This window comes from Oratosquilla oratoria, chromosome 13, assembly GCF_046742065.1.
Source record: "Oratosquilla oratoria isolate Oo_2021 chromosome 13, ASM4674206v1, whole genome shotgun sequence".
Classification (NCBI taxonomy): Eukaryota; Metazoa; Arthropoda; class Malacostraca; order Stomatopoda; family Squillidae; genus Oratosquilla; species Oratosquilla oratoria.
The window spans coordinates 67,284,824-67,311,379 of record NC_134789.1 but is presented as its reverse complement, the minus strand read 5'-3'; the positions used below and the strand labels follow the sequence as shown (position 1 = coordinate 67,311,379).

At 42.8% G+C, this 26,556-nt stretch overlaps 1 protein-coding gene across 4 annotated transcripts in view; it reads right to left on the bottom strand.

Annotated features, from left to right (window-relative positions):
- LOC143032471 (monomeric sarcosine oxidase-like) overlaps positions 1-20,659 on the bottom strand; it is a 48,668-nt gene extending 28,009 nt beyond the window's left edge. Inside the window, exons 1-2 of one of the 4 annotated variants that reach the window (XM_076197313.1) lie at positions 20,468-20,659; positions 6,099-6,244 (exon numbers count right to left, since the gene is read on the bottom strand). In XM_076197313.1, coding sequence (XP_076053428.1) covers positions 6,099-6,230 — 132 coding nt within the window. In that variant the 5' untranslated portion in view covers positions 6,231-6,244; positions 20,468-20,659. Of the gene's footprint in view, positions 1-6,098; positions 6,245-6,415; positions 6,936-7,526; positions 7,716-20,467 lie in introns of those variants that run through there. The other 3 variants (XM_076197312.1, XM_076197310.1, XM_076197311.1) reach the window with 3 other exon arrangements.
- Positions 20,660-26,556: the final 5,897 nt, after the last annotated feature.

Here is a 26,556-nt window from a genome sequence, read left to right as displayed (position 1 = left end):
CCAATCTCATTAGCTCCCCGAACCACGGCTGGGTTGGCCAGTAGGGAGCTATCAGGAGGACCTGACCCTTGAAGGATCTGAGGGTCTGCATCACCTTCAGGAGGACTAGTGTCGCTGGAGGAGGAAAATGAATACGTACCTCCAGCTGTTCCAGTCCTCCGTGAAGGCGTCTGGGCCTCCTGTGCGTGTCCTTTGGATGCAGGTGAGGTAAAGGGGGAGCTGGGTCGTGTTTGGGGAGGCAAACAGGTCCACCTCTGGGGTGCCGTAGCGGAGGGAGAACGACTCGAACACTTGTGGGCGTAGTTGCTACACTACGTAGATCTCTTGAAACCTGGATAGAGCGACCGGCGTAGGGCCCCCGACCGAAGCCAGGGACGCAACAACCTGTGGAGTGCTGAGGGTATCGGCCCGGGCAGGTCACGCGGGAGAAGCAGTATGCTCCTGTCGACCTCCCGTACCAGCCGTCGGCGCCCCAAGCGGCTCAGTGGAAGGGCCGGGGTCGCGAAGTTGAGGCAACCCCCCCCCCCCGCCACCGAAGGAGGGAGGACGTGTGAGAGAAGCACGCTCTTTTGGCGCAGGGGAGCACCCGAAGGACGCTGACTGAGTCCCACTCAATCCCGAGCCAATAAAGTCTCTGTGTGGGAGCAAGGGCAGACCCGTCCCAGTCCACCCCGAACTCCACGTCCGCCAACACACTCAGAGCCACTGAGATGTCGGCCGATGCGCCCTCCCCGGTGGGCAAATGCATCAACTAGCCGTCTAGGAACATGAGTGTGGAGACGCTTGCTTCCGTCCAACGTACGCCTACCAATCTCACTAGTTTCGTGAAGATCCTCGCGATAAGCGAGAAACCGAAAGGGAGTATGCGAGGCCAAGTTCGTTTCCGAGCGACCTCGTCCGTGGGCGTTAGTCAAGAGGCTTCGTCCTGGGTGAAGACGTTCCCTGAGCGTCTCCCACGAAGACGGGCCTGGACCCTCGGTATGTATACAACTCACCCCAAGTCTTCCCGCGGGAAGTCCTCGAAGCCCGTGGCGAGCGTCTTCATCCAATAGTGTGCTATGGCAATTTGTGACGTCTCATCACCCACAAGCGGACTTCTATATGTTTAATACCTAGTGACATCATGTGATTATACTGTGACGTCACCTGATTGATCATGGCGCCATAGGATCGTCTCGTGACGTCACAGGGACACAAATTGACGTCATAGGACTACATGGTGACGTCAATTTATCACATAATGACGTCATCTTATCATACCGTGACATCACTGAGTCACAGTGAGCGTTGAAATAAATTTTGACATGGTAAAATTCTGGACCATCATGACTGTAGATTAAATTAAGTTGAATAGGAAAAGTCATGTTCATTTCGACCTAAGTCACAGTGAGCGTCGAAATTAATTTTAACATGGTAAAATTCTCGACCATCATGACTGTAGATTAAATTAAGTTGAATAGGAAAAGTCATGTTCATGTTGACCTGAGTCACAGTGGGCGTTGAATTAGTTTAACATGGTAAAATTCTTGACCATCATGACTACAGATTAGCTTAAGTTGAATAGGAAAAGTCATGTTCATTTCGACCTAAGTCACAGTGAGCGTCGAAATTAATTTTAACATGGTAAAATTCTCGACCATCATGACTGTAGATTAAATTAAGTTGAATAGGAAAAGTCATGTTCATGTTGACCTGAGTCACAGTGGGCGTTGAATTAGTTTAACATGGTAAAATTCTTGACCATCATGACTACAGATTAGCTTAAGTTGAATAGGAAAAGTCATGGTCATTTCGACCTAAGTCACAGTGAGCGTCGAAATTAATTTTAACATGGTAAAATTCTCGACCATCATGACTGTAGATTAAATTAAGTTGAATAGGAAAAGTCATGTTCATGTTGACCTGAGTCACAGTGGGCGTTGAATTAATTTAACATGGTAAAATTCTTGACCATCATGACTACAGATTAGCTTAAGTTGAATAGGAAAAGTCATGGTCATTTCGACCTAAGTCACAGTGAGCGTCGAAATCAATTTTAACATGGTAAAATTCTCGACCATCATGACTGTAGATTAGCTCAAGTTGAATAGGAAAAGTCATGTCCATTTCCACCTGAGTCACGGTGAGCGTCGAAATTAATTTTAACATGGTAAAATTCTCGACCATCATGACTGTAGATTAGCTCAAGTTGAATAGGAAAAGTCATGGTCATTTCGACCTGAGTCACAGTGAGCGTTGAAATTAATTTTAACATGGTAAAGTTCTTGACCATCATGACTACAGATTAGCTTAAGTTGAATAGGAAAAGTCATGTCCATTTCGACCTGAGTCACAGTGCGCGTCGAAATTAATTTTAACATGGTAAAATTCTCGACCATCATGACTGTAGATTAGCTTAAGTTGAATAGGAAAAGTCATGGTCATTTCGATCTGAGTTACAGTGAGCGTTGAAATTAATTTCAACATGGTAAAATTCTTGACCATCATGACTATATATTAGCTTAAGTTGAATAGGAGAAGTCATGTCCATTTCGACCTGTGTTTTTTTTTTTTTTTCAAGGTCAAGGCATTTTATTTATGTAATACCTAGCACTTTGCGCCAACTTAAACTGTACTATTTAAAACTGATTTTCCTCTTCTCATTACACTAAATGATTGTAGTTTCTTTGAACTAATTTATACTCATTTTAACTAACACTAGACTCCCTAAGTCTAAAGTTCTTTTGTGTTTTACTTGGGGGTGGAACATCAGGTAAGTCATCTTGGCTGTGGCTCATGAGAAGGGCTGGGTGGTGATTTTTTTTTTTTTTTTTTTTTTTTTTTTTTTTTTTTTTTTTAAGAAACCTGGAAGGAGGGTGGTGCCGTGAGGCGTTAGAAGACCATTGAAGCTCGGAGGTATGGGGCTGCCGAGGCCTGATGATCCTCGGGGAGCCACCCTCCGTATCATAAGACACGTCCCCTTGTCCTCCAAGAGGCCCGGGTTCTTACCACGGACGACTTGAGGACGTATGGGGAACGGAGTACGAGTGGAAAAGGTCAAAGTCTACGCCTAGGGCCTGACAAAGAAAGTTATAAGGCGTTAAAGGACCATTATTGGTCGAAGGTATGGGGCTGCCGAGGCCTGATGACCCTCGGGGCGTCACCCTCTGTATCATAGGACACGTCCCCTTGTCCTCCGAGAGGCCCGGATTCTTACCACGGACGACTCGAAGACGTATGGGGAACGGATTACAAGTGGAAAAGGTCAAAGTCTACGCCTAGGGCCTCACAAAGGGAGCCATTAAGGCGTTAAAGGACCATTATTGGTCGGATGTATGGGGCTGCCGAGAGGCCTGATGACCCTCGGGGGCACCCCCTCCGTACCATAGGACACGTCCCCCTGTCTTCCGAGAGGCCCGGGTTCTTACCGCGGACGACCCGAAGACGTATGGGGAACGGATTACGATAGTATAAGGTCAAAGTCTACGCCTAGGGCCTGACGAAGCAAGCTATGAGGCTGTTAGAGGACCATTGATGACCGGAGGTTTGGGTCTGCCGAGAGGCCTGATGACCCTGGGGGGCGCCACACTCCGTACCATAAGACACGTCCCCCTGTCTTCAAAGAGGCCCGGGTTCTTACCACGGACGGCCTGGAGACGGGGACGTATTGCGATCGTATATGGTCAAAGTCTACGCCTAGGGCCTGATACAACCCGTGAGGCAATAGAGGACCGATGATGGTCGGAGGTATGGCGCTGCCGAGAGGCCCGATGACCCTGGGGGGCGCCACACTCCGTACCATAAGACACGTCCCCCTGTCTTCAAAGAGGCCCGGGTTCTTACCACGGACGGCCTGGAGACGGACGTATTGCGATCGTATATGGTCAAAGTCTACGCCTAGGACCTGAAACAAACCGTGAGGCAATAGAGGACCGATGATGGTCGGAGGTATGGCGCTGCCGAGAGGCCTGATGACCCTGGGGGGCGCCACACTCCGTACCATAAGACACGTCCCCCTGTCTTCAAAGAGGCCCGGGTTCTTTCCACGGACGGCCTGAAGACGGGGACGGATTGCGATCGTATATGGTCAAAGTCTACGCCTAGGGCCTGATACAAACCGTGAGGCAATAGAGGACCGATGATGGTCAGAGGTATGGGGCTGCCGAGAGGCCTGATGACCCTGGGGGGCGCCACACTCCGTACCATAAGACACGTCCCCTGTCCTCCGAGAGGACCCGGGTTGTTTACCAGGGACGGCTCGAAGACGGGGACGGATTGTGCTCGTATAAAATCAAAGTCGAAGAATGGGACAAACCAGCAGCCAAGCGGAAAGCGATAAAACTAACAGACGATTAACCAGCAGGAAACGGAACCGCCTGCTCCCATGTGGGCAGCGAGTTAACCACTCCGTCCCGTTTCCGCGATCTAAGTGACGCGACGCCCGGCTCGAGCTAGCCGGGTAAGAAGGGAGGGGATAGGGAGGGGGAGGTGGGGTCGACAATGCGCATGCCTGCACAGAGCCGGGAATTTTAAATTTCCGATGATTTTGGCGGAAAATTCAAACCACACTCAACCTTCGGGAAATGACCAGGAGTGTGGTATGGGATTATCGCTATAGCTTCGCTGTGCAGGTTTCTTTCAGCCGATAATGGTTTTTCACTATTGATAAAATTATATGATAAAATAAAAATCATGGGAATCATATATGTATTAGTAATATGGTCCCTAAACCAAATGAAAGATGAGGGCAAGAGTGAGAGGATACAAAGAGCAACAATCAAACTGATTCCCAACCAGGCAGATAAGCCATACAAGAGAAGACTAAAAGCATTAAATCTGTCAACATTGAAGGGCAGGTGAGAAATAAGTGATTTGGTTGCATAAAATCTAAACTAGGTATGATAACTGGAGAGTATGAGACAGAATTCCACAAGAATTGCATAAATCTTAAGTTAGATATGATAATTGGAGAGTAAGAGACAAGATTCTACATCCTTGGAAAGCAACATAGCCTAAGCTGAAACAATACATGAATCTAACTTTACTGAGTATTAGAACTGGAGAATAAGAGACAGGACCCCATGAGTGTTGCTCCATTCCTGTATATTACATACATATACCAAAGGCTTTTTCCCCCTTATAAGGGAGGTAGCCAAAAAACAAAGGCATAAACCACTCCCAACCATTTCATCCCTGACATACTCCACTCCCCTCTACCCTCTTCCCTCCCTCTTATCTTGGCACCTCCTGGATAACGGGTCATCCCTGCATCTTGCCCACTGCCCTGGGTCAGAAGCAGTGTCGCAAGACACAGCACATCCACAGCAAGGCTGCGTCATTAAATCAGGGACCTCTCTCTCCATCCTTCATGCAGAAATGGAGAATACAGGGAAAAATCCCTTTGGGCTGTGTTAATTTATTTCTCATACATACTCTCTCACCCCCCACCCCCACACACTCCCCCTCATGCATTACAGCATCATCCATACACAACTTTCCTCCATTCACCCCTATCTTCTGTCCTCTCCCATCCTTCCTTGACAGACATTCCCCTCTTTCCCAATACCCCTTTTACCCCATCCATCCATCTCATCCTAGGTCGCCCCCTCATGTTCACTCTTTCCACATCTGCCTTCCACACCTCTTTTACTAGTCTTTCTTCACTCATTCTTTCCATGTGTCCAAACCATTCCAATACTTTTTCATCAACCCTATCTCCCAACTCCCTTTCCACTAGCACTCTCCTCCTCATTTCTTACTCTATCCAGCCTAGTAACCCCTATCATACTTCTCAGACACCTCATCTCAAATACATTCATACTCCTCTCTTCCTTATGTTCCATGTTTCTGCCCTGTACAGTGTTGTCAGCACAATCACTCCTTCATACAATCTCTTATTAGCATCCATTCCCAAATGTCTATTTCTCATTAAACCTTTTAATCCCTCAAGGTATTTACTCGCTTCTCTCAATTAGGTATATGTACATACAGTCTTGACCTCAATAATGGCCTTGGATGATGTGGACTCAGGATTCAGTCTTGGCCTCAGAAGTTGTGGGCTCAGTTATAACCCTGATTTGTATATAAAGAAAAGTTCTGTTTCCTAACCACATACTTGCCTTTGGTTCTGCAGGACCGACAAGACACACAGAGGTTTGTGGAATAGCTGAAGCATGATATGCTGCAGCAGACCCCATCATGCCAGCACCCACCACAATCAAGTCATAACTTTTATCAGAGCTTTTTGCCATATCTGGATTAACAACTGAAAAAAAAAAAATCAAACCATTTTTAGTTAGTAAATATTAAATTTGTAGTACAAAATGTAGTTGTTTACAGTATGTTGATGCACATTTTAAAAGGAAAGTAAGATTATAACACTAAAGATTAATGATTAATATCTACTGTGGTTCTTTAAGTAGCTATTGTGTCCTACCTACAAGGGGCTTCTCTGTCATCAGGAGACTCAATAGCAGACACATGCTGTCAGTAATTACTCAATGTAGGCGGTTGGTGATTTTATTATGTAAAATGTTATCAGAAGATTTGTCAGCATCATAAAAGGATAGATATTAAGACAACTTACTGATTCTATTGGGGCCATTCTCTGTCAGATCAACAAGTGCCTAATATCCTCATCTCTCCGATTTTGTTGAAATTTGGTTTTAGGGCTCTAAACATATTTCTGGAATTTAAGGGTCAATCCAAACAACCATTCAGGAGATATGACTTCAGATATTTTGAGGTCATATGAGAGGTAACTATCATTTGGCGACCAATAACTGGGGCAATAAAAGTCATAGTTATATAAATGTATATATTTAAAATCAGAAAAAGACAAGAAATCCAAATATCAGAGTTTTAGAACTCTAGGTTGAAAACCCCCCCTGACCTAGACCTGTTGACGCTGTGGGGGGCTTAGGGGTTGGTGATGGAGGAATGATCCCAAACTTTACTGGGGGGCTTGCTCCTTTATCATAAACCCAACAAATTTTTGTCTGGCCTTTACTTCATTTACATTTAATTTTCCTTTTTTCCCTACCTCCTCTGTCAGGATAGCCATTCAGTTGATGACCCTAAAACTATCTTGGATTATAGATCAGACAAAACCTTAAAATAGACGCCAGGATCTCCTGGGGTTGGGTAATTGGTAGGTGATCCCCCATCCTCCTCCTTGGTGAATCATCCTATCCCTAACCTTGTTTTAATCACCCACCCCATCCTACACTTCCTATCTATGTCACTATTAACTTTCTCTTCCCCTCTTTAAGGCAGTACTAAGTTCCAGGTGCCCCTCTGACCTGTGTGCTGGTAGCTGACCTAGTTGGTGGAACTCACTTGGCGACAGGTGCCACCGGCAAGGGCTCGCAAGGTTCGATGGTCAGTGGATGCACACAAGAAGGAAGGACTCCTGGACTTGATGCTGTTCTTCCTTCCAATACAGGTAAAAAAGGGTAGCTATGCCGGCCCCATGCTATATGGGACAAAACCAAAGAGGACAAACTGGTTGTTAAAGCTACTAAGCACTCAAAGCTGAGGCCCTTTACCTGTAAATAGCCATCTCTGGACCCTTTTCTGGCTCTGCAGGGACCTTCCTTTAGTGTCTGTGGCGACAAACACCTGCAGTATCTCTTTCCATGCACCTTAAGAATTTCTTGTTTATGGTGTGACTGTATGACTTACTGAAGGTGCTCTCAGAATAGTAGGTTGTACTAAATCTCAAAACCCAGCTGGTCATGGCTAAATCATCACCCCAGGTTTTGGAATCCCCTCCTCCAAAACCTGACCAGGAGGGAATTGTTGCTGACCCTTGCACTGCTTCTAGTTCTGATTTGGATAGTTCTCAATTGTTATGCCCTTCAGAGGAGAATGTAACTCCTAACATAGGACAACACACTGATTCCATGGGTAAAGGTAATGTGGAGAAGGTTACCACTGGGTTGGACTCTCCCTCCTCCAGAGCTAAGGAACCCATGAATGTGAAAAACTTGTCTATATTCCATATCCTCCTACTCCCTACATCCTGTAATTATGAAACCCTTATGAAGTGCTTTGGAAAGTATGGTGAAATTACAAAGATCCATATGTGCTATGACGAACCTAAAAACTCTTGGGAAGCCTGGCTGTCATATACTAGCCATGATGCTGCTCTGAAAGCTAATTGTGATATTCCAAATTTGAAGGTTTGTGGAGCAGCTGTTACTGGGGCTTTGTGTGCCAGAGCTCCTAACAATTTAGATATTTATGTACCCTCTTCGTATGCTCCTTCTGAAAAAGAAGATTGCTTAAAAACTCTCCATAAAGAGAGATTACAGAGTCCTCCTATGTGGTTGGTTGCCACTGCTCAGGAGGAAAATTACAAATACTTTAAGTTCAGTTGATACTTGCAGAGGAAAGTTGGTGAAATATATAGTGGTGATATCACCAGATTGGTGAAATATATAGTGGTGATATCACCAGATTTGGCAAAAACAGAGTTTTAATACATGCAAAGTAAAAAACCCAATCTCACATGCTGAGATTTCTAAGGGCTGAAAGTGGTGAGATGCTGAAGGAAATTAAACCACACAAGGGCTTCAGCTATGGTAGAGGTGTCATATATAACAAGGACCTGTATGATCTTGAAGAGAGAGATTCTGGACATGTACCCTGAGGAAGTCTTTCAAATCCGAAAACTACCGGGCACCAAAATGATAGTACTTTTACTAGTCCTGACCTACCCTCACATGTCATAATTGAAAATTAAAGAATTGCTGTGTGCCCTTTCAAGCGGAGGCCATTGCAGTGTTTTAATTGCTTTAAATTTGGCCATCCATCATCAGTCTGCAAAGGAGAACAACTATATGCTGTGTGCTCTTCTTCTGCTCATGGTGAATGCACAGCCACACCTATATATGCCACACAAGTTGACTGTGAGGTACTTTATCAAATGCCTTCTCTAGGTCCAGGTACACTCAGTCCATCCACCCCTCTCTCTCTTGCTCCCCTCACTTTCCTCCAAAAAGTTGTGCTCTTTTGTGAAGACTGATTGGAAACCTTCATTTATTATTTCTGCCTGAGCTGAGGCCTCTTCAAAGACCTCACCATCTACTATTAACTTAGTGACACATGCACATGCATATGTGTACTTGCCTAGTGTGCATGTGTATGTGTATTTACCTAATTTACCTAATTGTAGTATACAAGAAAGGAGCAATGCTCTTTGGGTCCCATCTCCTATTCTCTAAATTTCTAACATACTTAGACTCAAATTCATGTATGGTTCCAACTTAATCTATATCTATGATTTCCAATTATCATATTCATATCTGAACTCATGTTTTGTTTTAGCTTGGGCTATATCACAGTCTAAGCTATTCCACATATTTATATATATGGAAAAATATATTTCTTCACATCCTTTTGACTTGTGGTCTTTCTTAATTTATTTCTATGACCCCTGTGTGTGTGTTTATCTAATTGTAGTGTATGGGAAAGGAGCAACACCTACTCTCCAATTGATCATAACTAGCCTCAAATTCATACACAATTCCAACCTAATCTACATTCTTGATTTCCAATCATATTTAGATTTTAATTCATGTATTGTTTGAGCTTGGGCTATATCTAGGGTTGCCAAACATCCTTTATTTCAAAGGACAGTCCTTTATTCAGTTCTATTTGTCCTTGTCCATTATTGAGATTTGAAATGACACTATTTGTCCTTTATTTTGAAATCGTTTTGACTGGTAGTTCATTTTCCTACTCTCAAGATGTGATGATTGCAAAAGTGTTTACTTCTTGTAGGAGTGCAGACTCTGTCATTCTGCACAATACCAGATGCACAGAGCAGTAGACCACAGACCAGGGTGTAAAATTAGCCTCATTTTATGTATAATTCAATTTTCCATTAAAAAAAAGGCACTCATTTCAGGAAAACCAGAAAATTGTAAACCATGTTACTAATTATGAGAACCACCACCAAGAAAAAAAAAAAAAAAAACAATAGAGAAAGAAAGGAGATGCTGTTGGATGTTTGGAAAGGCAATACTTTTGCCTATCAACTGAACTCACAAAGAACCAAAACAAATATGGCATATTATATAACAATGTAATGATGAGACCCTTCACAAAATCGAGCCGTAATTTGTTATAAATACCAGAAGAACAGTGAAATCTATGTGAGAAAACTTGTAAAAGTAGTGCCAATATTAAGATGGATGAACTTTTTGATGAAGTAGTATTAATTCAAAGAAACTTCGACATTATCAAAAGCTCTGAACTCTTCATTAGCTCAAAAACAACCAGCAGTGATAGCTGTAGAAGAATCTGTTTTTCCAGGAGATTCATTGATAGGATTTGCAACTATGAGAAAAGAGAACATGGTGATATGTCCTGCTGACTTAGGAATCTTGATGAAATCACAGTTAATCCCATTTTTAAATCAACCAGACTTAAGACCAGTGACAGGAATCAAAGAATCCCTAGAAATAGATAGGAAAGATAACATTTTTATTTTAGATAATGAGGCCAAGCAGTCCAGACCAGCAGAAAGTAAAGCCCCATAATGTGAACCCAACTCAGATGTTCAAGAAATCCCAGAAATTACTAATTCATCAACTTCAAATGAAGCCTTGCAAATTGTGGATGGTGGCATAATAAAGTCGACATTATTATACTCCAGAGCAATTAACAGGGTAGTAGTGCAGTTGAAAGGAGTCACTGTAGACTCTGAAATTTTAACCATCCCAGAATCAATTAGATTAAAAGGTTTGAAATTGGACTCAGGGATTTATAAGTCAAATAAGAACATGGTAGAAATATTAATTATTAATACTTTGAATAAAGATATAGTCTTAAGGAAAGGTACACAAATAGGATATTTTAAATGAGAGTACTGTGGAGGTGGAATTACCAATTTCATCAATAGAGTTAGGAAAGAAATACAAGAATCAACTAGAACCTACTAATTGCCCTGAGTTGGATGAAAGTTTAGTTGCTTTGCTCGTGAAGCACAATAAAGCAATTGCTTTGCCGGGGGACGCCTTAGGCAAAACAACTGTTTTAAAACATCAGATTAAATTAAAACCAGGAACTCAGCCTACAGAGTTCCTCACTCCAAATTAGCAATAGTAGATAAACTGATCACTGAAATGTTATCGCAGGATATTATTGAACATAGTAAAAGTGAGTGGAACTTTCCTTTGATTCTGGTGCCAAAATCAGATGGTACTATGCGCCCAGTTATTGATTATAGGGAATTGAATAAGCACACCATACGTGACAGGTTACCATTACCAGCGCTTGGGGACATTCTTAGAAGTTTGGGAACTGAGAATAGATATTTTAGCACTATAGATATCAAATCTACTTTTTTGGCAAATAGAGTTGCATGAAGACTCAAGAGAGTTCACAGCATTTTCTACTCCAATGGGACACTATGAGTTCAAATGAATGCTATTTGGGTTATGTAATAGTCCATTAACTTACATGAGATTAATGAATACAGTTCTAGATGGGTTGTTAGGAAACACCGCCAGTGTATTTCTAGATATTTCAATAGTTTCCCAGACAGCGGCTGAGCACTTTAAGAAATTAGATTTGATATTCTCAAGACTAGTTGAAGCAGGATTGAAAGTGAAACTTGAAAAATGTAAGGTCTTGCAGGACAGTGTTATTTATTTGGGACATAAGAGAGACAGGCATGGACTTACATACATACATACATATACCAAGGCTTTTTCCCCCTTACTAGGGAGGTAGCCAAAAAGGAAAAGGCATAAAATCCCCACCCATTCCATCCCTGAAAACACTCCACACCCCTCCACCCTCCCTCCCATCTTAGCACCTCCTAGATGACGGGTCATCCCTGCACCCTGTCCACTGCCCTGGGTCAGAAGCAGTGTCGCAAGACACAGCACATCCACAGCAAGGCCGCTTCATTAAATCGGCGACCCCTCCTCTCCGTTCCCCCATATAAAGGAGAGGACGGGGAGAAATCCCTTCGGGCTGCATCAAAATTTTGCTCACACACACTACCTCACCCCCCATCCCCCCGACCATTCCACCTTATGCATCACAACATCTTCCATATACAACCATTCTCCATTCACCCCTGTCCTCTGTCCTCTCCCGTCCTTCCTCAACAGACATTCCCCTCTTCCCCAAAGCCCCCTTCACCCCATTCATCCATCTCATCCTAGGACGTCCAATCATGTTCACTCCCTCCACATCTGCCTTCCATACCTCTTTTACTAGTCTTTCTTCACTCATTCTTTCCATGTGTCCAAACCATCCTAATACTCTTTCATCAACCCTATCTCTCAACTCCCTTTCCACCCCTGTTCTCCTCCTCACCTCCTCATTTCTCACTCTATCTAGCCTAGTAACCCCCATCATACTTCTCAGACACTTCATCTCAAACACATTCAAGCTCCTTCTCTCCTCCTCTCTTATGTTCCATGTTTCTGCCCCATACAGTGCTGTTGGTACAATCACTCCTTCATACAGTCTCCTCTTAGCATCCATTCCCAAATTTCTATTCCTCATTACACTTTTTAATCCACCAAGGCATTTACTTGCTTCTCTCAATCTACATTCTACCTCCACCTTTACTCCACCTTTTCCTGCCACATTTGCACCCAAGTATCTAAAACTATCCACTTCCTCCAGTTGCTCTCCCTTAATGCTCACTTCCAGATTACTGCCACTTTCACCCCTTGTACATCTCATCACCTTACTTTTACCCACATTTATCTTCAGCTTTCTTCTATCACACACTCTCCCAAACTCTGTCACCAACTTCCTCAATCCCTCCTCCGATCCTGCCACATGCGAAGTGTCGTTCGCAAACAACAGCTGGCTCACCTCCCACTTTTCTCCATTTTCTTTAACCATCTCCAATCCCTGACCCACTACCCTTGCATTTACCTCTCGCACTACCCCATCCATGTATAAGTTGAACAGCCAGGGTGACATAACGCATCCTTGACGAAGTCCCACCTTTACCTCAAACCACTCACTCTCTCCATTTCTAATCCTGACACAAGCTCTACTACTCTCATAAAAAATCTTGACAGCTCCCAGAAGCTTTCCTCCTATCCCGTATATCCGCATAACCTCCCACAGTGCCTTTCTGTCTACCCTGTCTTAAGCCTTTTCCAGATCCATAAAGGCCCAAAAAACATTCTTTCCCTTTCCTATAGCTTTCTCACATATCTGTCTTACCACAAAAATCTGATCTACACAACCTCTACCTGTCCTAAATCCACACTGTTCCTCACCAATTACTCCCTCTGTTCCTCTCCTAATCCTCTCAATCAAGATCCTCCCATAAGCCTTCCCAACTACACTTAACAAGCTAATCCCTCTGAAACTACTACATTCACACTTGTCCCCCTTTCCCTTGTAAAGTGGAACTATACAAGCACTCCTCCAGTCCTCCGGCACTCTACCCTCTCTCCAGCAAACATTAAATAACCTCACCAACCAGTCCACCATCACTGTACCTCCTTTTTTAAGACATTCTGCATGGCATCCATCCAGACCAGGTGCCTTACCTGCTTTCATCATCTTAACTGCTGCCTTCACTTCATCCTTCCTTATTTCTCCTCCATTTTCCTCACTCATCACTCTCATTTTCTTAGCATTTCCCACTGCAGCTATCTTTCCCTCCCTATCCTCCTTCACATTTAGCAACTCCCTAAAATATTCTGCCCATCTTCCCCTTACTGCCTTCTCCTCCATTATCATCTCTCCATCTGCACCTTTTACCTTTTCTTCTCTACTTGATTTGCCTCCTCTTCCTCTCTTAATTTCTTTCCAAAACATCTTATTACTTTCAAAATTTTCTGTCATACTCTTACCCCACTTCACATCTGCTCTCCTCTTTGCCTCCTTTACCTTTTTCTTTACTTCTCTTTTCTTTTCTTTGTACGTCTCATATGACTCCCTCGTCCTATTTTGTAACCAATCTGTGTAAGCTTGCTTCTTCTTTTCTACAACCTTCTTCATTTCCTCATCCCACCATTCACTACCCTTCCTTCTATTTCCTCCTGTCCTTCTTGTTCCACACATCATCTTTGCACACTTTGTGACTCCCTCCTTGAACCATCCCCATTCCTCCTCCACACCTACCTCTACTCTATCCTTCACTCCCTCCCACTCCTCCTTCAGCTTCTTCTTGTACTCCTTCTCCTTTTCCTCTTCATTTAAAGAGTTCACTCTAAGCACCTCCCTACCTTTTGTCCTTTTCCTCTTTCTCCATCTGTCCTCCACTCAACTTATCTTCCACCAGAAAATGATCTGATATTCCCCCACCCTCTCCCCTTAGCACATGTACATCCTTAACTCTTCCTATCATAATCCTATTTACCACTACATAGTCCATTAAAGCTCTATCTACCACCCTTCCCTCCACCACCCTCTCCCATGTGTACTTATGCTTGACTTTCTTCCGAAACACTGTATTTGCTATCATCAACTCTCTAGACACATTTCCACCATCAAATCTCCACTACGATTTTTTCCTGGAACTCCACATTTCCCAACCACTCCATCAATTGGATCCTTTCCTACCCTAGCATTAAGGTCTCCCAGTACTATTACATTTACACTTCTCCCTAAACTCTCTATGCACTCATTTAAATCTATCCAAAAGGCCTCCCTTTCTTCTACACTCTTCTCACTGCCAGGCCCATATGCACTTACAAAAACCCACATCTCCTTTCCCAGTTTCACCTTCATCCACATTATCCTTGAGGAAACCTCCTTCCACTCCACTACACGTTTACCTATCTCTTCACTTACTAGTATAGCCAACCCTTCCCTCCCTCGCCCTCTCTTCACTCCTGATAACCTCCCACTTACACTCCCAAACTTACAATCGCCCTTCCCTTTCAGCTTAGTTTCACTCAAAGCCAACACATCCATCTTTCTTCTCACAAACATACTACCTATCTCTTCCCTTTTACTCTTATATATACCACATCCACACACATTAAAAGACCCAAACCTTAGGGTGCTGGTCCGAGAACTTCCAGACCCTCTTATGCCTTTGCTTTTACTTTTAGATATGTGCCCTGTGGTGCTACAAGGAGAAGGATGCCTAGTCCCAATCCCCGTCCCTTTCTTCTCGCCTCTTACGATCCAAGTGGGAATACTTGGTGGCAGTATTCTTTTCCCCCACCACAGAAAAAGAATACTCAGAGAAATGGTACAGGACAGCAACAAGGGGTTGGGGGACAGCATAACGGAGGGACAGTCGTAGTATAAAAGTGTCATCATTTCTCTATGAACAGAGTTTTCCTCTATCATAGACAAAATGATGTGTGGCTCTGGTCCATAGGGGCGCCCCATATAGACCCTAAAGTATCGACTGCATGCTACTTTGCCACAATAACAAGCAGCCAATACCCCAGACGGGACTTAGTAAAGTGAATTCAAAGGTTGAAGCCGTAAAGAATTTTCCAATTCTAAACACTGTAGAAAAAGTTAGAAGTTTCTTGGAATTGACAGGACATTATAGAAAATCTATTCAATGATATGCTGACATTGCTAATCCATTAAGTTCTTTGTTGAGGAAGGACTCAAAGTTCATGTGGGGACCTGCACAACAGCAAGCTTTTGACAAGTTGAAAGATAAACTCACGAATACTCCAATTTTAATATTTCCAGACTATGATAAAGAATTCATTCTTTGCATTGAAACATCTGACATAGGATTAGGAGGAATACTTATGCAAGAGAGAAATGGAACTTTGAAACCAATAGCTTACCCATCAAGACTTTGTAATAGCGCAGAGAGAAACTACTCTATAAGAGAGAAACATTAGCAGTGATATATTCATTAGAAAGTTTTAGAAATATGATACTGGGATATCCAATCAGAGTGTGGACTGATAATACAGCTATTCAGAACTTATTTAAGCATATTAATCTTAGGGGCAGACTCGCTAGATGATTTGCAGTACTTCAGTGCTATGGAGTTAAATTTGAATATATTCCGGGTAGAATGAATGTTGCAACAGATGCACTTTCTAGAAACATTATCCAACCAATGACAGGGGTGATTAATTTTGATTGTAGTATTGATGAGTTAGTAACCTTAGATGAGGAAATGCTAATAAGAGAACAGAGGGATAAGATATGTGACTCATTAGCCAAGTATTTGATGAACCCAAGAGGAAATCCTCCAAAACTACCAAAGGGGTATAAGATAGAGTAATTTCATTTGACTAATGGACTTTTGTATAGAAAAACAGTTGTAAGTGGGAAAGCTATTTCTAGAGGTCCAGTAAATCAGTTGGTAATACCACAAACTCCTGTAAAAGAGATATTGAAGTTACTTCATGATAGTAATTATATTTCACATCCAGAGAAGGATAAAATTTATAGACAAGCAAAACTTAAATACTTTTGGCCAGGTGTGAAGAAAAATATATATGATTATAGAAAGTTGTTTGAAATGTGTGAAGATGAAAGGAAATACACCAAGACCCGCTCCTATGTTTACCTATCCCATTCCACAGAAACCTTGGGAAAGAGTTCACTAGATACATTGGAGTTACCTATGTCTGAGAGTGGATATAAATATGTATTTGTTGCCATTGATAATTTTTCAAGATTTTGTATTTTACAACCAGTGGCGTAGCTAAGGGGGGGCAGTAGGGATGGTCCGCCCCGGGCGGCACTTTTTGAGGGGCGGCATTTTTGGTCCTTGTATTATTGATATAAAATTACTTTAATCAGTCTCTCATAGATGTCAGTTTTTTCTATGTTATTAAGCATAATAAAGCGTGACAGTTTAAAGGATATATTAACATCAACTGTCAATCAAACACACACACACATATATATATATCCTTTAAGAAGTTAATGTGCATTTGTAATATTGAATTATTGAATTCCTTGTGAGAAGGGGCGGCAAACATGAGGGCAGCCCCGGGCGGCAAAAGCACTAGGTACGCCACTGTTTACAACCCATTCCAAATAAGAAAGCTGAAACTATTGCTTCAGTAATCTATGATCAGATAATCTGTAATTTACTACACCTAAGATCTTAGTTTCAGATAATGGAACTGAATTTAATAACAAAATCTTGGAAATTTTATGTAGTTTATTTAAGATAAAAAAGTAAATATTTTAGTGAATCATCCACAAAGTAATGGAGTTGTAGAGAGATTATTACATGTCTCAGAAGTATGATAAGTCCTCATAGTATAACTTGGAATACTTGGATTCCTTGTGTTAAATGTACTCTGAACAACCAAATTAACATAGTAACAAGTGAAACACCTCATTTCATTATTTTTGGGGATGACAAAACTTTTCCATATGAAATCTTGATTGCAGAGCAGAAACCTGTGTATAATATAGATGATTATACCTCAAACAGGATAAATACTTTTCAAAGTATTCACCAAAGAGTTAGGGAACATATGCAGGAGTATTCACAAGAGATGAAAAAGCAACAACACAAAATAGCACATAAATTAGAATTAAAAATAGGAGATTTAGTCATGGTCAAACTACATTCACCCAATAATAAACTTTCACAGAGGTACTTAGGTCCATATAGGGTAATTGATTCTGCAGGTGGAAATAAATGTAAGTTCTTTCACTTAGAAACTAGGGAAGAATTGATAGGCCATTTAGATGATATGAAGAAGGTTAGGTTGCAGTTTTGGGAAGATGGCAGCTGTGATACCCAATGTATCAATATTAATGAACCAGAAGAGTATAGGGAATATTTTAATAAAATGATATGTGAATTGAATATTAATCTTGATGTATATTACTGATAGACACATGAAGACCTTGGACCTGCTGTGGTCAGACTTGGAATCTTGCCAATACTTAAGGACAATTCACATAAGTATTGAAATTTTTTATTTTGTGAAGCATTAAGAGTGTGTCTTAGAAGAAAAAAAATTAATTGTGTTAACAAAAAAATTGAAATTCAAGAAGAGACACTTTACAATACTTTTGTGACTTTTGTTGCAGATTACCTATCTTAACATCGTTGAAAAGATGAAAACATTCTCCATTGAAATCTAATGTTCTTAATCAAAATGAGTTTTGCAAATCTATTTTACATTTCATTATATCTGTGTTGCAAATTATTTTGGACTATGTTATTCTGACATGTATGTAATTCACCATTTTTCTGCTTGATTATTGACATTTATGCATTTTGGAGGGGTTGTTTATTTCTTTGAAATGTATATGTTTGACATGTTTTGCTGATACCATTTTACCAGTTTATGTAAGGGTAATTTAGTTTCTTATATATGATGATTTCCAAGTATATATTAGTGAGCCCTGTAAGAGGGTAGTAGAAATAATTGGTCAGGATGACCAAGGGTAGCTGCCGAGCCCTGTAAGAGGCCAGTAGATGAGGTAGACATTTAGGTAGATAGAGGGGTAGGAGGCGAGGAATTCATTTTATGACTTGGATGTTTTAAAACAATGGCCAAGAGGAAGTTGCAGAGTTGCATATTCTCGCTTACCGTCCAATATTTGTAAACACAAGCTAGGGTATCAATAGAGGTGCTGATGTGACAAAATGTAAACACCAAGCCACTCAAGCTTGTGACAGAAGTGCTTGCGTAAGCAGTATTGCTTGAGACAGTATAATAGCCTTTCTGATTGGAGAAAAGGGTGGAGAGAAATTATTGGTGCACGGAGGTAAAGTCATGCCCTTAGAGGGTGGCACTTATTTGTAACATTCAAAGTTAGTGGATGAATTAGATAGTGACATCAAAGCAGACTTGGCTTGGTGGGTGTACAAGGATCCCAGGTGGGAGTCCTATGGTGTACTTACTCAATTAAGTTGTAGAAGTGTATTTTATTTGGAAGAAAAGAAAAAGAAAAATATGTTTGATTCACCTTCGAACTGGTTAATGGAACTTGACTAAAAAACCTACATTAAGGAACAGGCATGGGGCCTACAGATGAATAATGTACTAATATAAAGTAAAGAAAATTGTAATTGACTGTAGACTTACTGAAAGTGTTAGTAGCAGTGGAATTAACACATACATTTTAACATAAAAGGTAGTTATTTGGAATTTGCTAAAAACAGCAAAGATGATACAAATTTTCTGAAGGCAGCAAAAAGCCAGGGCAAATATAGTTTTAAAGATTAGAATCCTTTGATCAGGGTAAAATAAAGGTCTTTTCATTCTTGTTTTTGTATTTTCATTTATGTAGGAGAGATGTAATTTTGAACTGCATTTAATATTGCCATCTATTATGATCTATAGCCACTTAAATAAATATCATTAAAGTTTTTATGTCCTTTATTGTAGCTTAACAGAGTTGGCAACCCTAGCTATATCACCTTCTAAGCTATTCCAAGTATTTAAGTATCGATATGGAAAATTGTACTTCTTCACATCCTATATACATGTGGTCTTTCTTGGTGTGTTCCCATGACCTCTAAAGCCCTCCCATCCTTAAGCAAGAGATATCTTCTGTCAATACAATGTATCCCCTTTAGTGACCTGAATAATATAATCATATCAGTGTGTGTGTGTGTGTGTGTGTGTATTTACCCAACTATAGTATACAGGAAAAGAGCAATGTTCACAGGGTCCTGTCTCTTATTCATATCATACCTAGCTTCAAGTTCATGCATGGTTCCAATTTGAGCTGTATTCTTACTTTCAAATTATCATGCTTCAAGTTGAGTCCATATACTGCTAAACCACCTTCTAAGCTAGTAATTATACATTTGTAAGTAGAGCTGGCTTTCTTCGCATCCTTTGGAAATTAAATCCTTAATTTGCTCTGATGACCTCTCATAGCCCTCCTATCCCTAACCAAAAGATCTACCCTGCCTGTGTAGCCTGTCTCCTTTAGTAACTTGAATACACCAATCAAGTCACCTCTTTTAGTCTTTCAATATTGATAGATCGCCTTCAATCTCTCATACATCTTATTTGCCAGGATGGGAACCGATTTGATTCCTGTTCTTTGTATTCTTTTGATCTTGCTTTTCTCTTTCACACTTTGTGTGGGCCATACCGTGAATGCATGTTCCAGTCCTGGACATATCTGGGGTTCTATTTTTTTTCTTTTTTTTTTATGTGTGTGTATGCACTAACTTCATTGTAGTACACAGGTAAGGATCATTCCTATGGTGGCCATTTCCAAATTTCCAAAAAGGAGGACACTTCATATCGATGATTATAATATACAGTAATATATATATACATATATATATATATATATATATATATATATATATATACATATGTATATATATATACATATATATATACATATATATAAATATATATATATATAATATATATATATATATATATATATATATATATATATATATATATATATATATATAAATATATATATATATGTATATATATATATATATATATATATATATATATATATATATATATATATATATGATAAAAAACTGTAAGTGAATAATATTTTTCATTTCTAATGAAACCGACAAAAAACAAATACCTGTATTTCTTACCAAGTTATAACACAAAACCTAGTTGGTCCACACTCTTGGGGCCAGTCGGACTTAAACAGTTTTTCTTTTCGGCATTTTCAGACTAGTTAACCTCATCAATTAGTTGCTAAACCACACTGCATCGTGGCCACCTCAGGACTGCAGCCCAATGTATGAGATGTGAATCATGTAATCACACGTTCACAACACTGGTCCTGTGCAGCTGTCTACTTCGGCTGCAGTTCCGACATTGAGCTTGACCTGGGTATTCCAACATAATTTAATTATACGGCATTATTGTATACCTAGGGTTATTTACTTGTTTATTTTTATATTCTTTATTTATTTGTTTATTAATTTATTTTTGTCACACCCCAAGAAAGGGGGACAAATGCACGTCCGGCGTGAGGTTGTGCCGGATGGAGGACAAAGTGCTCAAAAAGAGGACTGTCCGGCCTAAAAGAGGACGTCTGGCCACCCTAAAAATAATTGCTCACTGGGCCCTGTCATATTCTCCAATTTATCTTACCTATCCTCAAATTAATGTAGCATCCTGTATAATTTGGTATATCATTTTACTTTTTAATCATCATATTTAGATTTGAATGTATTGTTCACTACCAGGGAGGGAGGGAGAGGGAAATGACGTTTCGGTCACGTTCGTTTGGACAGTGGACATTTCCGTTTACCTAACCTCAGCGTTGCCAGAATTCCAAACCCTATTTTTCCACACGTTTTCTTTGATCGAAAACTGAACAATGACTAAGCTATCCCATGTTTGTGATTGACCGAATTTCTATCGGCATAACGGACACACACAACAATGTGGAATAGGAGTGTTGCCACCAACAGAGTTCTCTAAACATTAGATGAGAAAGAAAACACATATGAATAATACTATTGAAGCATATACCATTATAAACCGATGAATATTAGAATACTGCTAATTCTTTCCCTAACAAGGTAAATGATAATAACGTAACATAATTATTTTACTGAATAAAACTCGCCTAATATTTCCTCCTTTTAAAGGGTCTTAAAGAGTTGTCACCGTCGTATTCAAATTCTGGCACTTGTGATTGTGAAGAGGGATCCGAGTCTGAGGAGGTAGTATATGGATTCTCTACGGTATTTTCTTGATCAGTATCACTATCACTGAGGAAATCTCTGTCAGGGTTTTCCCCAGTACTACTGACATAGTCTTCGCTAAGATTTTCTACTGTATGGATCGGAAACTCGTCATTTGGCTCATAAAAACGTAGCACACTTTGGTCGTCGCTACTAGTATCTTCTGGGTCAATCTCTTGATTTTCTGTATTTAGGGAATCCTCGGTATGGAAAAGCTCTTCAGTTGGTCCATCATTGTTGATCTCATTTTGGTCGTCATTACTAGTATTTTCTGATTCATTCTGCTGATTTTCTGTATTTAGGTTATCCTCCGTATGAAAAAGCTCTTCATTTGGTCCATCATTATTTACCTCATTTTCACATACAGTTGCGACTCGTGTAGAAGAAGCAATATGTTACTCTCTCCGTTTCAGCTGAATAACTGGACCTCACAAACCTACACCTTAACCATGTTATCTTCGTCTGCTAAGCACTCTTCTCTTGTATCATTGCAATTTTACGACTGTTAGTGTATAGATATAGGTATTTAATGGAAAATTTGGTTATCAGTAATCCATGTTACGTATAACATTGACTAAACATAAATTTGCACACAATAAGCTAGAGGCCCCAAAGCAAATAGAAAATGTGGAAATATTTTTCCACACCGTGTAGAAATCTGTCCACGTTATCCACGTCAGTTGCCAACACTCGCTAGATTCCCTCACCATGAGCGACATTTCCACGAAACGGCAACGCTACCTAACCTACCCAACCAAACGTAATCTACCTACAGGCTATTATGCAACTAATTCTGTGTAATCCCCTAATGACATTAGATATATTCAGAAACGTGTAATAAAGAATATTTATAACATCGTATAATAAATTAAATTGTTTTGAATTTTATTGTACTGTTTGTACTTTGAAGCAGAAACTAAAACGTAATATCAAATATCTATATAATCATGTAATAAAATTAAATTACAATCAAAACATGTGTTGTTAGTACTTGGTGGCCGTAAATATATAATATTGTGGCGAATTTGCATGTATGAATGTTGCATAGTGTGCCTGGATGGTTGGTATGCGTGTAAGTGATGCGTGTTTTCGGAGAGTCGATGCATAAGCAAGGGGGTATGTAGCGAGGGTATGCATGGGGGGACGCCAGGGGGGGAGGGTCCCGGCGTCGCTCGCCATACCTCGCATAGAGAGAGTAAGCCTGGCATTGGTGTTGAACACACGTGTAAAATCCTCATGTTCGCTAAGCAGAATAAACAAGAGAAGACTGAACTCCTGTCTTTCCCTGATCCGGACAATTGTAGGCGTGAACTTGTCTTTAACTCGTGATTCCATGATCACGGCCCATGTGCAATAGAAACACATGGCGTCAGAAGCGGGATCAGGTTGAAGTGATAAGTGACTTGATATCGAAGTGATAAGTGATTTGATATTGAAGTGATAAGTGACTCAAGTGATCATGGATGTCACCGGTGATAATAAAGACATAGAAATTGGTGATAATAAAGACATAGAAATTGAGGGAAAGCAGGAGTCGAGAGTCATGGCGTCGATTGAATGTGAGGACACGGTGTTGCACCGAGAGGCTACTGAACATGTATCTCCTCAGTCAGTGTTGCTCTTGGCACAACACTCAGTGGCCGAGATGTTGAAACACCAACAACAGGTCATGGCAGATATGCTTGCGATCCAAATGGATAAACAAAAACAGGTCATGACTGAAGTGAAAGAGGAACTGAGGGCTATTATGGGGGAGAACATGGGATCGTTAGAAACACGTGCTAACCAGTATACTGACGACGTGTACCACCGTGTGAAGGAAGAGGTTAAGGAGGAGGTGGTGGCAGTGAAAGAAGAGGTTAAGGAGGAGATGAAAGCAATAGAAGAGAGGTACCGTGAGCACATGCAGACGTGTCTTGACAGGGTATCGACACTGGAGGCGGTTTTGGTGAGACAGGAGAATGGGGAGATTGCAGCCAATCTCGATACCGTGACATGGTGCAATTTTGCTGAGCGTCGCGTAGCGGTGAGCACAATCACCCCACCACCCTCACCTCCTCGTAGCCTCTCGCCGCCACCGGCGTCTCGACAACCGAGGGGCGATTGTTGCCACGTGAACCCAGGGGACGACCTCACAGGGAGACGTCTGGGGAGTCGTTCAGTTGAACTGCAACCCCGAGGGGCCTGTGGAGGTGGTGAGGTCACGCGGTATGAGAAAGAGAGGAAGGTGATTGAATATGACGGGAAGGTGTCTTGGGACGCGTACCAGGCACAGTACGATGTGGTTGCAGCTCGTCATAGGTGGTCACAGGAAGAGAAGGCCTTTCAGCTGGTGAGTGTGCTGAAAGGGCAGGCGTTGGAAGTACTGGAGCACTTAACCCCCGCTCAACTGCGATGTTACGACAGTGTGGCTGGGGCTCTCCGGCGTCGTTTCGGCAGGAGGCGGCAACCGGAGGTGTTCCGGGCTCAACTGAAGACGAGGAGGCGAGGGAAGGACGAGGCCCTTCCCTTACTAGCGCAGGACGTGGAAGCGCTAGTGAGGGGCGCTTACCCCATGGCCACGGAGGACACCGTGGACATGTTGGCCAAGGACTGCTTCGTGGACGCTCTTCACGATAGGCAGTTACAGATCCACGTGAAGCAGGCTGCGCCCAAGAACGTGAGAGAGGCTTTGGCAAGGGCAGCGGAGTTTGAAGCCTTTCTCATGAGCGTCAGCCCTGCTGCTCCCCCTCCCAGCGACGCGTGGAAGCGTCCGAGCCGTGCTTGGGCCAGGCGTGCGCAGGCAAGTAGCAAACCATCTCAACCTGGTGGGAAGGTGAGCTCCAAGCCTTTCAAAGGATCGTGCTTCAACTGTGGTCAGGTAGGTCACAAAAAGCACGACTGCAAGAGGAGGGCACGGTCGCTGGAGGACGGAATGCGACCGGTGTTCGAGCCCTGCTGCTGGAATTGTGGAATACGAGGACACAGTTCCCCTGAGTGCCGCCAGCCCAAGGGGGTGACGCCGTCGGCGGGAAACTTGAAGCAGCTGGGGGCCGGGGCACCTTCCCAGCAGAGCACTCGGGCGCCCCAAGCCAACTAAGGTGTCGTCAGGTGGCGGCGTCCGACGCCATCAAGGTGACAGGGAGTATCAATGGACGCCAAGTGGAGATGGTAGTGGATACGGGGACAGAGAGGACCTTCGTACGAGAGGGAGTCCTACCAGAACGTGGTGTGAAGGGCGTGGGTCAGCAACTGTGCGGTGTTACAGGAGACTGTGTACCGGTGAAGGGACCGGTGTGGGTGAATCTGGCTGTAGGCAGGGTGACTGAACGCCTGCCTGTGCTTGTGGCGGAGATGGAAGATGAATGCCTGTTGGGGTTGGATTTCCTTAATCGCGTGGGGGCGTGTGTTGATCTCCAGGAGGGTAGGATGTCAGTGAGAGGCTATGAAGTGCCTTTGAATCCTAATGGAGAGCTCGCCACGAGGGATGAGGTAAGGGAACCCAGAGGGCAGAGATCTCAGGCCGTCAAGTCACCCAGCAAAGGTAAAGCACGGAAAGGAAGAGTGGCCCGCACCTCTGCTACTACGACCATGCACCACACCGCGTCCACCACTATCGCCACCGCTAACAGCAAGATGGAGTCACCGAAGGATGAGAAGAAACAGAAGGACCTACCAGAGGGCCTGCCTGAGTACTTGGAAGACTTGGCGGAGAGGAGTATCACGCAGCTGACAGCTGAGCAGGCGAGTAGAGTGAAGGCATTACTTGCACAATACCGTGACGTGTTCAGCAGTGGAGACATGGACTTGGGTCGCACGTCATTGGTTCAGCACAGCATCTTTACCAGAGATAGTCCTCCCATCAAGCAGGCGCCTCGTCGGGTCCCACCAGCAAAGAGAGAAGAAATGGAGAAGCTTGTCCGAGAGTTGGCAGCAACGGGAGTGATTGAGCGGTCAGACAGCCCGTGGTGCTCGCCGGTAGTCCTAGTGACGAAGAAGGACGGAAGCCGTAGGTTCTGCGTAGATTACCGGGCGCTGAACGCCGTCACTGTCCCTGATGCTTATCCTCTCCCCCGCATCGACGAGACGTTAGACGCTCTCAGTGGGGTCCAGTGGTTCTCCACGCTGGACTTGAAGTCAGGCTATCATCAAGTCGAAATGGCGCCTGAGGATAAAAAGAAGACAGCCTTCTCGATTGGGCAAGGCCTGTGGCACTGGAACGTGATGCCCTTTGGCCTCATGAACGCCCCTGGAGTCTTTGAGCGTCTTATGGAACGTGTACTCGACGGTATGCAATGGAAGGCGGCAGTCGTCTACCTAGACGACGTGCTGGTGTTTGGAAACAGCTTCGAGGAGGAGCTGGCTAGGCTCACAGAAGTGTTCAGCCGAATGAGGAAGGCTGGCCTGAAGCTGAATCCAAAGAAGTGCACTCTATTCAAGTCAGAAGTGCCGTTTTTGGGACATGTCGTCGGAAGGGAAGGTGTGAGGACGGACTCACTCAAGGTCACCGCTGTGGAAGGATGGCCAGTCCCTCAGAATGTCTCGGAGCTGCGCAGTTTCCTGGGCTTGTGCACGTACTACCGGAGGTTTGTGGCAGGGTTCGCCACTATCGCCGCCCCACTGCACCATCTGACGAGGAAGGGAGCAGTTTTCGAGTGGAGCGAGGAGTGCCAGCAAGCTTTCGTGGCACTGAAGCGAGCGTTGGTGGAAGCGCCAGTGCTTCCCTACCCACAAATGGGCTTGCCGTACATTGTGGACACGGACGCGAGCCAAGAGGGTGTGGGAGCCGTGCTGTCACAGCTTCGTGATGGAAAGGAGTATGTGGTGAGTTACTACAGTGCTAAGTTTAACAAGGCGGAAAGGAACTACTGCGTCACACGGAAGGAGTTGGCAGCGGTGATGAAAGCACTCGCTCACTTCCATCACTACCTGTATGGTACGCGCTTCACCATTCGAACGGATCATGCCGCCTTGAGATGGTTGAAGACGATGAAGGAACCGGA